Source organism: Anguilla anguilla, chromosome 6, assembly GCF_013347855.1.
Source record: "Anguilla anguilla isolate fAngAng1 chromosome 6, fAngAng1.pri, whole genome shotgun sequence".
In the NCBI taxonomy this organism is placed as follows: Eukaryota; Metazoa; Chordata; class Actinopteri; order Anguilliformes; family Anguillidae; genus Anguilla; species Anguilla anguilla.
Window position 1 is genome coordinate 40,293,872 of NC_049206.1, and position 12,441 is coordinate 40,306,312.

General features: G+C 42.9%; 1 protein-coding gene across 1 annotated transcript; it reads right to left on the reverse strand.

Moving 5' to 3' along the window:
* Nucleotides 1–3,892: 3,892 nt before the first annotated feature.
* On the reverse strand, nt 3,893–7,700 carry LOC118230473 (creatine kinase B-type). The gene is made up of 8 exons (XM_035423529.1): nt 7,555–7,700; nt 6,542–6,746; nt 5,819–5,973; nt 5,593–5,725; nt 5,279–5,450; nt 4,945–5,068; nt 4,653–4,842; nt 3,893–4,325 (listed from the first exon to the last, which is right to left on the reverse strand). The coding sequence occupies exons 2-8, from the start codon at nt 6,732–6,734 to the stop codon at nt 4,147–4,149; spliced, it is 1,146 nt and encodes a 381-aa protein (XP_035279420.1). The 5' UTR covers nt 6,735–6,746; nt 7,555–7,700; the 3' UTR covers nt 3,893–4,146.
* Nucleotides 7,701–12,441: the final 4,741 nt, after the last annotated feature.

Consider the following 12,441-nt stretch of genomic DNA (forward strand, 5'->3'; position numbering starts at 1 on the left):
TAACGTGCGTGACCTAGTGACCATATTAGCAAAAGGTGTCATAATTGCCTTGGGCATATAAGATGTGAATAAATGCAGAATCGCTTATTTCTCTCCTTGCTGTAAAGCACATGAATGCTTGGAGGACTGACCATTCATGCAGATTGCCAGTTCACTTTCAAAGTGACAACCAATAGGAATGCAGTCTTAGCAGAAAATTTGGGGGTTCATATTTCAAAGGGTTTGAGGGAGGTTGAAATAAAATAATTTCCAAACTCCAAACTGGAAACCATACCAGCCATCTTGGGCATGTTTTTTTGCCTTTCTGGAAGTATATAGCAAATACATGGCTACCTGGAGAGCCATCGCCGGTGCATAAATTACCTGTTGATATGGCTACTAAATACACTTTCAGTGTTCAGCAGTTTCTGTAGGGATGGTTTCTGTTGCTACAACGTCTTTTTGCATTGCGAGAACAAGTCCTGGCTTCGCAGGAGCTGCGATGGGGAGCCATCCAGCATAGTCTTCAGTTCAGAGAACCACAGATGTTGAGGCTGTTTGGGGCCTACAAGGAGAATCTTTCTCCTGCCTGAGCTTGAGAAACATTGAGTCAGGGATGTCACAGAGGGAAAGGCACAGAGCTGGGGTGGGCCTCATAGCCAACGGTGGCTAAGCGCATCTGGACCCAGTGGCACTTCCAGCTCTATTACCGAGGCCCGTAGGGGTCAGTGCTGCAGTGTCTGAGATGTGAAACTTTCAACCTGAGCCTGACTGAACTGAGTCCAGAACTTCAGCCCTGGAAGGAAGTGGCACAGAGCTAGAAGACCCCCTATCATTTCTTAGTTTTTGGTGTGGTAATGGTTGCATCCAGGTTCTGTGTACATGTCACTCATTCCAAACAGTGTCTTCGCCTTTGAGGCATCTGTTGTTAAATAAGTCCCAATTCCCTCTGGTAACACTTTGATGGTAGCAGAAAAACAACAAATGTTGATATAGTGGCAGGCCTCTCATCATAGTGGCAATCCACATATTTACTGAGTCCCGGTAAATACCTGCAAAAACCATTTTGCATGGGTGGCAAGTTGCTCTTTTCTATGTTTTGGGCAAGACCCAGGTAATGCAGGCAGTCGATGAATATGCCAAGTGGGGCGCAAAGCTAAGTCCCACGTTTCTGCCAGTTGGAGCCAGTCATTGCAGTAATTCAAGATGCACAACCCTTGCAGCTGCAAGGGAGTAATCACATGATCTATGCTCATTGAAAGTGCTGAGAAGGTGAGGCGGAGGAAATGGCCAATGTCTGGGTCGAATGCAGATGTAAAAGTATGCATCTTTAAGATCTACAGAGGAAAATCAGTGGATACATAATAGAATCTGCATTAACTGCAACATTTTGAAGCAAGCCACTCAGTGCATGGAAATCTAGAATGGGGCACATGATTTTGTCCCATTTTCAAACTAGGAAGTACTGGGAGTAAAAACACTGTGATGGTTTGTGGGCTGTGCTATGTAGATGGTGCCTTTCAATGAATGAGTTGCTACTTTCAAGACCAGGGCTTGAAGGCAGTCTGATCGTACAACAGTTTGTTTGCTCCCATGGAAAAAAGTATGTGGGGGGGGGGGGGCAACAAGGACTGTCAGGAACAACAGTCAGAGGCGGAAGGTCCCTGACGGTGCTCTTAGGAAGGTGCATGCATGGCAGAGGCCATGTAACCTGGGCTCTAGGGAGAGGCTGGCAGTGGTTGTGAGGAGCACGCCTGCTACTCTGAGCCGTGTCCGCAGAAGCTACGCTATGAAATGTTCTGTACAAATTACATATTTTTCCTCATTCGCTACACTCCCAAAGATGTTTGTGTGGTGTATGGTGTGTCTCAGGGAGTGCTCCTCTTCCCCTCCGGTGTGAGAGCTTGGTTGAGCTATAGGAATCCATATCCAGCAATGGAGGATCCCATGGCATGGCCCCCGAATTTGGCCTGGCTTCACACTGGTGTCATTGTCCACTGGTGCTTTTTTGTCGAGGAACAAGGTCTTGTCAGACAGACTAGAGAAGAATGTGGACCCAGAACACCTGCTATTATTGGGTCAATGGGTGGGAGCTTTGTATAGCCAGTTTGCTGCACCAGCTATATTCATGATCTCAGCAAAACCCCTGCGGGACTCCGGAGCTGACACTGCAATTCCAGGCTGTGCTGGTCTGCATCTCAGTCTCTGGAGGAAGAGGATGGCATTGTCGGGTATGGTCTACATGAGCAGGAGGATGGCATTGTGGGGTATGGTCTACATGTCTACATGAGGAAAAAGATGACATTGTGGTGTATGATCTACATGAGCAGAAGGATGGCATTGTGGGGTATGGTCTACATGAGGAAAAAGATGGCATTGTGGGGTATGGTCTACATGAGCAGGAGGATGGCATTGTGGAGTATAGTCTACATGAGCAGAAGGATGGCATTGTGAGATATGGTCTACATGAGGAAGGGGATGGCACTGTGGGGTATTTGCTGGGGCATTTGTTCAGTTTACATAGCTATCCCACTGTTTGATTCTCTGCTCAGTGAATGAGGGATGGTATCCACTTTCAAAACACAGCACGTGATCCTGAAACAAACTGCCATATTTACTGTGTATTCATGCTGAGAGTAAAGCTAAATAACAGTTTACAGTGTTACCAGTCATTACAGACCTTGAAAAGAGGCTATATAGTTGATTTTCCCCCTGGTCATAGCTCATTCTTCCGTAAGGGGAGGGCTCAAGCTTATAGTGGATTTGATAGTTAGCTGTCTAGGCAATCTAGCTATGCAACATAGGATATCACAAGCCCCTGGCCATTCCAAAATTAAATAAGAACATTTTATTTTGCTACCTGATGTGAAGTAAGTTGTATAGCCAAAAGAGTAGAGTGGTGACTTCTTGGTTTTAGCTGCAATTCCTGGGCTTAGTCAATAGACAGAGTGTTTTGTTGAACAGGGAGTTTACAATGAGGGATTTCCTATGTTTTGTGACACATTACTACATTCTGTGGGCATGCCATGGGGTTGGGAATGTTACACTGCTAGGTTGGTGGTGCTTTACTGCAGAGTTGAAGTATGAAATTGAACACACTAAAGTTGTCATACCTGAAACATCCTGCACCTGGGCAGTCAGTTCAATCCCATTTGTTTTAAAATATTCACAATGTTTCAGTGATATGGTTTTTGAATGTTAAAGTGATCAGCATACGCTCTGCATTTTGATTGCTTTATAGATAATGGAGCAGACCTGAGGGAAATAGGATGACTATGAATGAAAAAATTTCAAATTCAGGCTGGCAAGTCTTGAAGCCTTCATTTGTACTCATTTGTATTGTACCAGGATTGTAGGTATGCAGGTAGGTGTTGGTGCCATTGGGAACAAACATATGCTTAATTGCATAGACATGTCAGAACCAGCCAAGATGAGGACAGGAGGATGCAGGCTCCAGCTTATTTTCTAAAGGTTTATGAAATTATTTCATTTACTATTAGTTTGAATGACAGGATAAAATATGCGCACATTAACATTATCACAGCGCAATGCAAAGAGTAAATGGTGGGGTACAGATGGTACACTAGCCAATCTTGGAGCTCAAACTGGGTATACAGGAAATGGAGTCTTCATCTTTAAACTCAGCAAATGCTACAACAGGAAAAAGAAAATGACCAGGTTCTTTTCTAAAGAGGAAGATTTTGATCAGTTTAAAAAATATTTTACTTTAGAACTTTTTGGCAGACTACTTGGTCCACCTCAGATCTTGTTCCGAAAGGTAGGGAAAGTTTGAACTTTGGTCACCTCACAAACCAATTATAATAAACCCCACAGCTATGCTTAGCCTTCTGAAATATTAATGGTACAACAATTTGCAGCTTTTTCAGTCTCCAAAAAAACACAACAAGTTAAATGTTTTCCACAGGCCTTTATTTCAGGTGTTAAGATCCATCTTCAACACTAAGATGTCTGATACAAAAATCCTTGATCACACTGATGGAAGACTCTCCTAACTTAAGTGCCACCAACGCTTGGTCGGAGTGTATTTCTTGATGTAGTTAAGATTAACTTGTTTTGAAGGGTTCAGCTGGTGGGGTGAGGGGGGTAGGGCATGTGGACGGTAGGGGATGGGATGGACTGGGGGTGGGGGGCAGATATGAAAGGAGTTCACTTCTGGTCTGGCATGAGGTCATCAATAGACTGGCCCTTCTCCAGATGCTTCTCCATCTCCACCAGCAGCTTCACTCCATCCACCACCATCTGTACCAGCTCCACCTCAGAGAAGCCCAGGCGGTCAGCGTTGGAGATGTCGAAGACGCCGCCCACAGCTGCAGTGTCTACTCCCCCTGATACACAACAGCAGTGTCAGAAACCCTGCCTACCAGCATACCAACACTCCCAACTGCCCACCAAGAGAAAGAACGCAGATACTCTACCCACCAACATCCAATTAAAGAGTCTGGCATCAAATGCTGCTGTACTAGGTGTCCTTAAATGACTTCTGGTCAAATTTGTATTTCTGAATTGACAGGTCCAATCTATGCTTGATTATTTGTGCTGCAACCTGGCCATGCTGTGCATAGTTTCTTGAATTTAAAAAAGGGTTTTTTGCACATTGCAACCTGGCATCTGAAGCCAACATACTACAGTGCCAAGCTAATTGGGGTGGATACCTGTGCCTCGTTTCTGGAGCCTCAGCCTCTTGAGGATCTCGCCAAACTTCTCATGCTTGCTGAGGTTGGGCAGCTTGACATGCACGCCACCGCGAAGGCCGGTGCCTAGGTTAGAGGGGCAGGTGAGCACGTAGCCAAGGTGTTCATTCCACATGAACTCATGGCTTCTCTCCTTGAATAGGGACTCAATCTGTGGAGGACAGAATAGTTCAGGGGTTACAATATCCCATCCAGTCATTTTTATTTGGGGAAGATGGATGACCGACACCATTAAAACTATCGTTTTGATTACCTGTGTGAGGCCGTTGCAGAAGCGGGTGAACACCTCCCTCATGTTCCCGCCCTTCTGCATGGAGATAACACGGAGATGATCTTCCTCATTCACCCAAACCAAGAAGGTCTTGTTGTCATTGTGCCTAGGAGACAAATGGGTAACATTAGTGAATAGGCAAGCGTACCAGCACTCCAGACCCATCCTCAGAAATGTGAAACCTCTCACTTAAAAAAATGGCATGCTAACAGTTAGCGAAACTATAGCTGTGGATAAAAAGCAAAGAGAAAATTTTGTATAATATACTAATACCCCCCAGCATCAATTGGTTCCCAGGTGTAAGGGGACAACTCACCAGATTCCCCTGGCATCGGGCCAGTCACGGGCCATCCCAGAGGCCAACAACAAGGGGGAGACTGGTTTGTCAAACAGGAAGTGGTCATCAATCAGCTGCTGCTGCTCTTCTTCTGTCATGTCCTTTAGAGCATAGTACTTCCCTTTCAGGTCCCCATCCAGGACACTTAAACCTTAAGCCAAACACAAGAGAAATCCAGTTTGCACTTAGCTAATGCCACAAATTCCCTTATGGGAAAACTGCATTTCCATTTGCTTCCACTGGAGGGTGACATCTACATTGCAAACCAGCATGTTCACAGACAACCAGCTTACATTCAATCGAAAGATTCTCAATGCCGCGTCGCTCCCCACGGCTGCAGTGGGGGGGCAGGCAGAAGCCGCGGATGCTCCTTCCGGTTCGGACTCGGGAACTCAGAACGTAGTCTGGGTCCAGATCATCCCCACCCTGCAAACACCCCAGGTGGGGTTTCAGTAGGATTCAAACAACCATGAAGCAATTGGAGTAACTAAACCGTAACAAGGGGTGTGAGGGGGTTACCTGCAAGTTATCTGGGTTCAGGTCAGTCTTGTGTGTGTCTGTGGGCTTATATCCTCCATGTCGATCCTCAATGATAGGGTCCAGCAGATCTTTGAAGACTTCATAAGTTTCTTCATCTCCTGCCACACAGCCTACAGTCATGATGAAGGGATGGCCTGTTTGGGGAGAATGGTAGAAATTTAATTTGAAATCAAATTAGTAAAACTTTCATATTGCCCCCTCCTTCTTTTCTACAGTGAACCCATTGTTATTGTTAAGTTTCAATTATGCCTTTGGCAGCTTTGGAGTAAAAAACACCAATCCCCACTGAGATACGAATTTCATGACAATGCAAGTAATTTGCTCAGCAATGGTCCTGTTGTACATAAATAGAAAAGCCACAGATACCAGTAGGGATTTCAATGACAGTTGAAGCCTTGATTTAATGCATTTAAATGCCTAACACTCAATTTCATTGCATCTTTATCATTAAGGCCATGTTAGGAGCATGACTTCAAGATGACTGTATATTTTCACTGGGTTTGTGACCAGGTCACTTCATGTTGCCGCAGCTCAATCTGAAACTGCCCTTTGGCAAGGTCACTTTGTGGCGAGTAGTAAAGGATTCGCGAAGTGACATTACAGCACTGTTGAACCTCAAGTCTGAGCCACCCTTCAAAAGCACCTTGGGTCAAACAGAACAGATGGCTTTGGAGGAGGGGGTTGGCGCCACCGGGTTGTTACCTGGGTTATCCACCCCGGTTTGGATGACGTCATCCAAAGTAAATCCACTGGGCGTTTGTTTATCCCGCAGTTTTTCGTACATCTCCAGCGTCAGCACCTTCGCCATGTGGTTGTTGTGTTTGCTGAGGTCGGGGTACTCCTGCTCAGCGGAGTAGTTCATCTTCAGCAGATTGTGGGTGTTACCGAAAGGCATGATTGCGTTCACCTGTGGACGAAGTGAATAATGGAGCGCAGACCTAAGTCCCGAACATCTTCATAGCGGACAATCGTTAATGTAGTGTTGTGAACGATGACCAAGCAAGCACGCCAGGGTTCCAAAACCGTCTCAACTCACTAGTCTGTAGGCACGCAGACTGCAATAATGAAAATCCGTTTAATGTAGAGGATTGTCACTTAAATACATGGAATTAACTCGACTACAGTAATGCCCATCATACATTTGATACATTACATCATTTGATGCTTGCGTCATACCTTCAAAACACCAATTTTTAGAATCAAAAGGTTATGTGGACGCGGTTAATAAAGATGACAGGTAAGAAAATAGGGCGCAACGAGACCGTTGCGCCAAGCTTCATTTCTGCAACGCAAACGATGCGCAGCAGACGACATTTAAGACCTTGCAGAAATTCAGACGAAAATGCAAGGTCGTCCGCAGTTCTGTGTGAAATTCAGAAATGCAGATCTCTTCTAATCTCAATTTAACACGAGCCTCGATTTAAGATATTAAATTGTGCAATATACTGAAAAACCGAATATTAACACAATTAACAAAATATAGTTTATTCTTGTAGAACGCAAGTTTATTACATCAGCAGTCAGTGAGTCCCCCAACCAAAAACGAACTGTTAAAAAATACAAATAATATTCAAGTGCATTTCAAGATCTTCGCCTGCATTGCCTTTGTTTACCGTTTCTAGTGTCGCATTATTAGAAAAGGTTCCATTTTATTAAATATATATATTGAAAAATGAACATATAGGCGTCTACCTACAACTTTAAAAAAATCCTACCTTATTTTTCGTTTCTTTGGGTAAAGAGACAAAGATCCGTTTTCGACCTAAGAATGAACACACCAACACTAATTCTGGTGTCCGGATTAAGCGTCCTTGGATGGTTTTTATATACAAGAAGAGCTCGCGTCTGATTGGTTGCTATTTGGGGTCCATTCATTCTATTGGAGAAGGACTGAACACCATCACTTATACGACACTTAGCAATTAGCAGCTTTCATAGATGATATACATTTTCTTTGAAGTATGTTCCTATTTACAACAGTTTATTTACTTTACGCCTTAAACAGACTACATTACATGTAGATCTGCACATTTAAATATCTTGTCTTAGAATAAATCTCTAGCTTTGATTCAATAGTCATATGTAATCAAATATATGCTCACCGGTTTATTACATACCTTACATTTTATTCTCAACATATTAGGTTGCTAAATTATTGTCATAAAAATTTACATTAGCCTACATTACATTACCTTTTTCTTGAAGATATTTTCGTAACATACGTTAACATAAGACCAGAACCACAAGGAGAAAAGCGTTTTTGAACATTAGGCTACATCATCTTTAACATGGTTTTTAGTCATATAAATTCGCTGGAACCCCTATTCAAATCGTTTATTCTGCAATGTTACAGTAATATATTTTTTAATGATATCTGCTCATGAATTACGACCAAGGTTTTTAATATGGGGTTTATATAATTAAATACGTAATGTTCTGATTTACTCGCTTATTCAGCGTTTGGATTTATTTTTGAGCGTCATCAACAGGAGACAGGGGCGTCCATGCGCGTGTCGTTTCACTCACCAGTGCCTTATTCGAGTGTTGTCTGTATCTACAAAGGTAAGCAACAGTTCGGGTGTATTTTTAAATTCGTATGCGATGCACGACATTTATTATTTATTACATTAAATATAATTAAATACTATAAAGATATCGATATCATCATGTTCTTGTACGCTCAAATAGGCATGTGTGGTGCCGTTTTAAATATCACGGCTTACGATTATAAAATCACAATGCATTTAGTGCCGTAAATAAACAATAATAGAGAATGAACAGGCCTGTGTTGGTGCTAGTTTGAGTAAGAAGCGGGCGCCATTTCTTTGCGAAGGCTGTCTTTTCTTTGGATTTTATTTTGAAAATTTTTGACCTGTGGTATTTCTTCAAGAAAATCAATGATTCACCGGTAGCCCCCGATCGGTCTTCTTCGCTGCAACTACTACGCGGAAAAATCAATATAATAAGTGTGCTCCGAAAAGCCATTGGTAGTGCCTGTTAGTCAGGCGTAGCACTTTTAAAAAAACGCAATGTTACAGGTGCTGGATAGTTACTACTAGCCTACACTTCTCCAGAAATACTTCAAACCAGAATGCCCAGACGCGAGTTTGTAAACACCGGAAAAAAATATTTCCTGTTCTCGAGAAAATCTGTCGGGAGGGACATTGTGGAATTTGGGGGCATAAAGGAGAGAAAGCAGGCAAATTAATGTATCCAGATGTTCTCTGAATAAACCCTGACACATTGGGGCAGCTGCAGGGATGTCCTTGGCACATTACCTGCAAAGTTACTGAAATGTTATTTTGAAAATGAGACGGATGTACTGATATTGCTCATAATGTGTCAAAATAGAAGCTAAAGGAGATGTATGACAGTCAAACCAGTCAAAAAAGTGTACAAATTCTGTTTTGGCATTTTGGCTTTTCTCTCATTTCATCCTGCTGAAGAGAATTGATTGTGATGTTTATTTGCTCAGCCTAAGACAGAGTGGCTGGAAAGGCAAAAAAGTTTTGTTTTTTATAACATTATTAAGGGTGTCTTTGTGCAGACTGGCCACTAAAAATATCACTTTTTAACAGGCAGTGGTTTGACCATGAGTGCCAAATCAGGGCTGTGTTCCTCATGTTTAATGGCAGGAGACCAAATGTGGCTGAAATATGTTTTACTGCTTTGAATCTCTGTCTTAATGAACTGTGGGCACCAGTCAAAAACATTCAATTCCCATAAAAATAGACAATTCATTGGCCAGCCTTCCTGGAAGTTCCTGTAAATAACTGTCTCTGGAAAGTTTTTAGAACTGTGGTCAATTTAAATGTGAGCATATGAACCAACCACTGCTGCATTGTGTGCGCTTTTGTTATTTACGAATAAAAACATTGAAACAGTTGGGTCAATTGCAGTACACTTAGCAGGACAGGTGTTTAAACCACTAGACTAGAACTTCATTAAAACAGGAACCACTGCTCCTTATTTAACAGATTTTGAGTAGTTGTCCAAGTTGTAATGCAGCTCCATTTTCTTGTGGTTTAAACCTGATGTTGAATTCCTCTTAACTGCACTGCAAATAACCCTTCGTTTTTAAAATGCAGCATGCATTGGTTAAGTTTTCATAACGTGTGAAATTGTCATTTAAAAAGGAAAAAAATAGAGGGAAAAAGAATGATTATGCAACAAATATACAGAATCTGCTTTGGCATTGTACAGTACTTCCCTTCACTTCCTGTTCAGCAGTAGCCTACTACTCAATACTGAGGCCTTTGGTTGGCCAATCTGCAAAAGCAGTGTGACGGTTAAGAAATATTTAGGATATTTATTCCACTGTTTTCATTTCTATGTTTCAACCTAAAGTAGCTATTAATGAAATTAGTCAATATTGCTGACTTTAAATTCAAGGACTCACCTACTGATGAGTGGGTTTCTGAGACTGCAGCACACAGTCACCTGCTTTCATTTAGCATTGTAATTGATCCAATTATGTATTTAAGTGCTTAGATGGAAAAGGAACCAGAAACTTATTTGGCAGGCCTAGGAACAAGGTTAACTGCTCATCCAAAGCCACATTGAGTTTGTTGACAGAAACACGGAGACTGAATTACATTTACCGCTATTCATTTGGCAGATGATTTTGTGAAAATTGACTTACAGGTTACATTATGTTAAACATCACTAATGGGGTGACCTGACGTCCAGTTTTTTTTCCCCAGAATATCTTGATCTGTCCCATATTTAAATGGTAACCATATTTCAATAGGTGTTCTGTCTGTAATTGTCATTATTGGAGGTTCTCATTGCATTATATGCAAGGTCCTCCAGGGAATCTGGTCACCCTCATCACTAAGTGCAAGCAACAAGGTTGACTGCCAACACCACAGAGTATTATACGGTCACAATTGAACAGCCAAAATAATGGACATTTAGCCCATGCAGTCTGAGTTTAGAGTAACATTTGAATGCGCTGATCTTGTGAACCTTAGTTTCTGGAAATTGCTTCTACCCACCTTTGCAAGGATTGTAATGGTTTTGCCTGTAAGGCAGTGCTGTGAATTTCCCAGGAGTTCTTGGAAGAATGGGAGTCACTGTCAGATGAAGTAAGCAGTGATACAATTAAACAGGGCTCCCATGAGCTTTCAATCTCTGTTATTATTTTCAGTTATATGGCCCACTGCATTTGTTTCTGCGTGTGATGGAATTAGAATGGAGTGGGACAGACTCCTTGACTCCATAAATAGAACCGTCAATGAGAATAAGGCTCGTACTTGTACAGTCAGTGACCACCCTGGCTTACAAGTTATACAACATGCTGGAGGCTGCTGAGCTTGGGGAGTTATCATTTGGCTGTCGCTTGGTCTGCAAACTAGACATACGTGTTGTGGAAGAGTATTATGAACAACCTTTCAAATTCGAATGAAATCTGTCTCTGAATAGGGAGCAAATTCCCTATTCAGAGTCCCTTAAAGGACCAGCCTGGATTTTTGGTTGCTTAAACATTTGACCATGTGATTGTTGATCAGTCAATTGGATCAGTAATCAACTGCTCCTTACTGTAATCAGCAAAAAGATTGTTCCTCATCAACATGAATAAAAAGATGAACTCTTTGTGAAATAACATGATAGATTGGCACTCAGAATTTTCAAGTCCTTGAAGTCCTTCAGTTGCACTGACAGTGGGAGTTTCAATACAGTGCGTGATGGGGTGGGTGGGATTGCTGTATCTAAATATGAAATGAATGGCAGTGTACATCCCCGGCAATGAGATTAACATGCAGTGTGTACAGGGGGAGGCGGAGCTCTTTGGGCTGATGTCAGCTGACCAGGTTGGGCTGCTCCCTCATTGATGAGCTCAGTCCTTTGACGAGGGCAGGTACGAGCTGTAAACCTGAATTAGAGCCAGTCTTGTCAGCAGAACAGAGTGCGCTTTGCCTCAGCAAAGTGTGATGCTTTAGGAAGGGAGCGCATGCAGTGGAACTGCACCCCTGTGTGTGCGTGCATCTGTGAACTGGTGGTGACTGTGCAATTTCATCTGCAGGGGAATTAATTATTCACCAGAGGAGGCAGGTTGGGGGTTGGGTACGTGGGGGCTGTCATTGAGCTTGGCTATCAGAGGGTGACATTGCTCGCACCCTGGGGTCCGCGGGGGGTCCTTCGCGGGTCTGGAGAGGGGTTGTGCCACGCATCTTGATGCTGCACCAAGCACCTTGATGCTGCGTGATGTCACGCGTGAGTCCAGCTCTCCTCCATGGCTGATTCCTAGTGCGTCCGGTCTCTTCTGGCTCCATGTTCAGCCCTGTTCTGAAGCCTGCTTAGGCCAGAGCCCCCCAGACTTGGTCTTGGGACCTCTGTGCAGACTTTTATTCCAGCCAAGGGTTTAAAGGCTCACTCAGTAATTTCAGTTGTTAATTTGTGAAATTTAAACAGATGGCAACTAAGTAACTTGATGGATCATGGTACTTGTAGTTTTTAACATCTTGCTCTGGTCATTTGGTAACCTGGGTGACTGCTTTTCTTCACCTTCTGAGCCTCACTGTTGCTGTTCACAAAAGGCTACTGTGGCAATTTCAAGTACATCTGAGATAGTTAGGCATGGTTTATTTGGCAAAACGTAA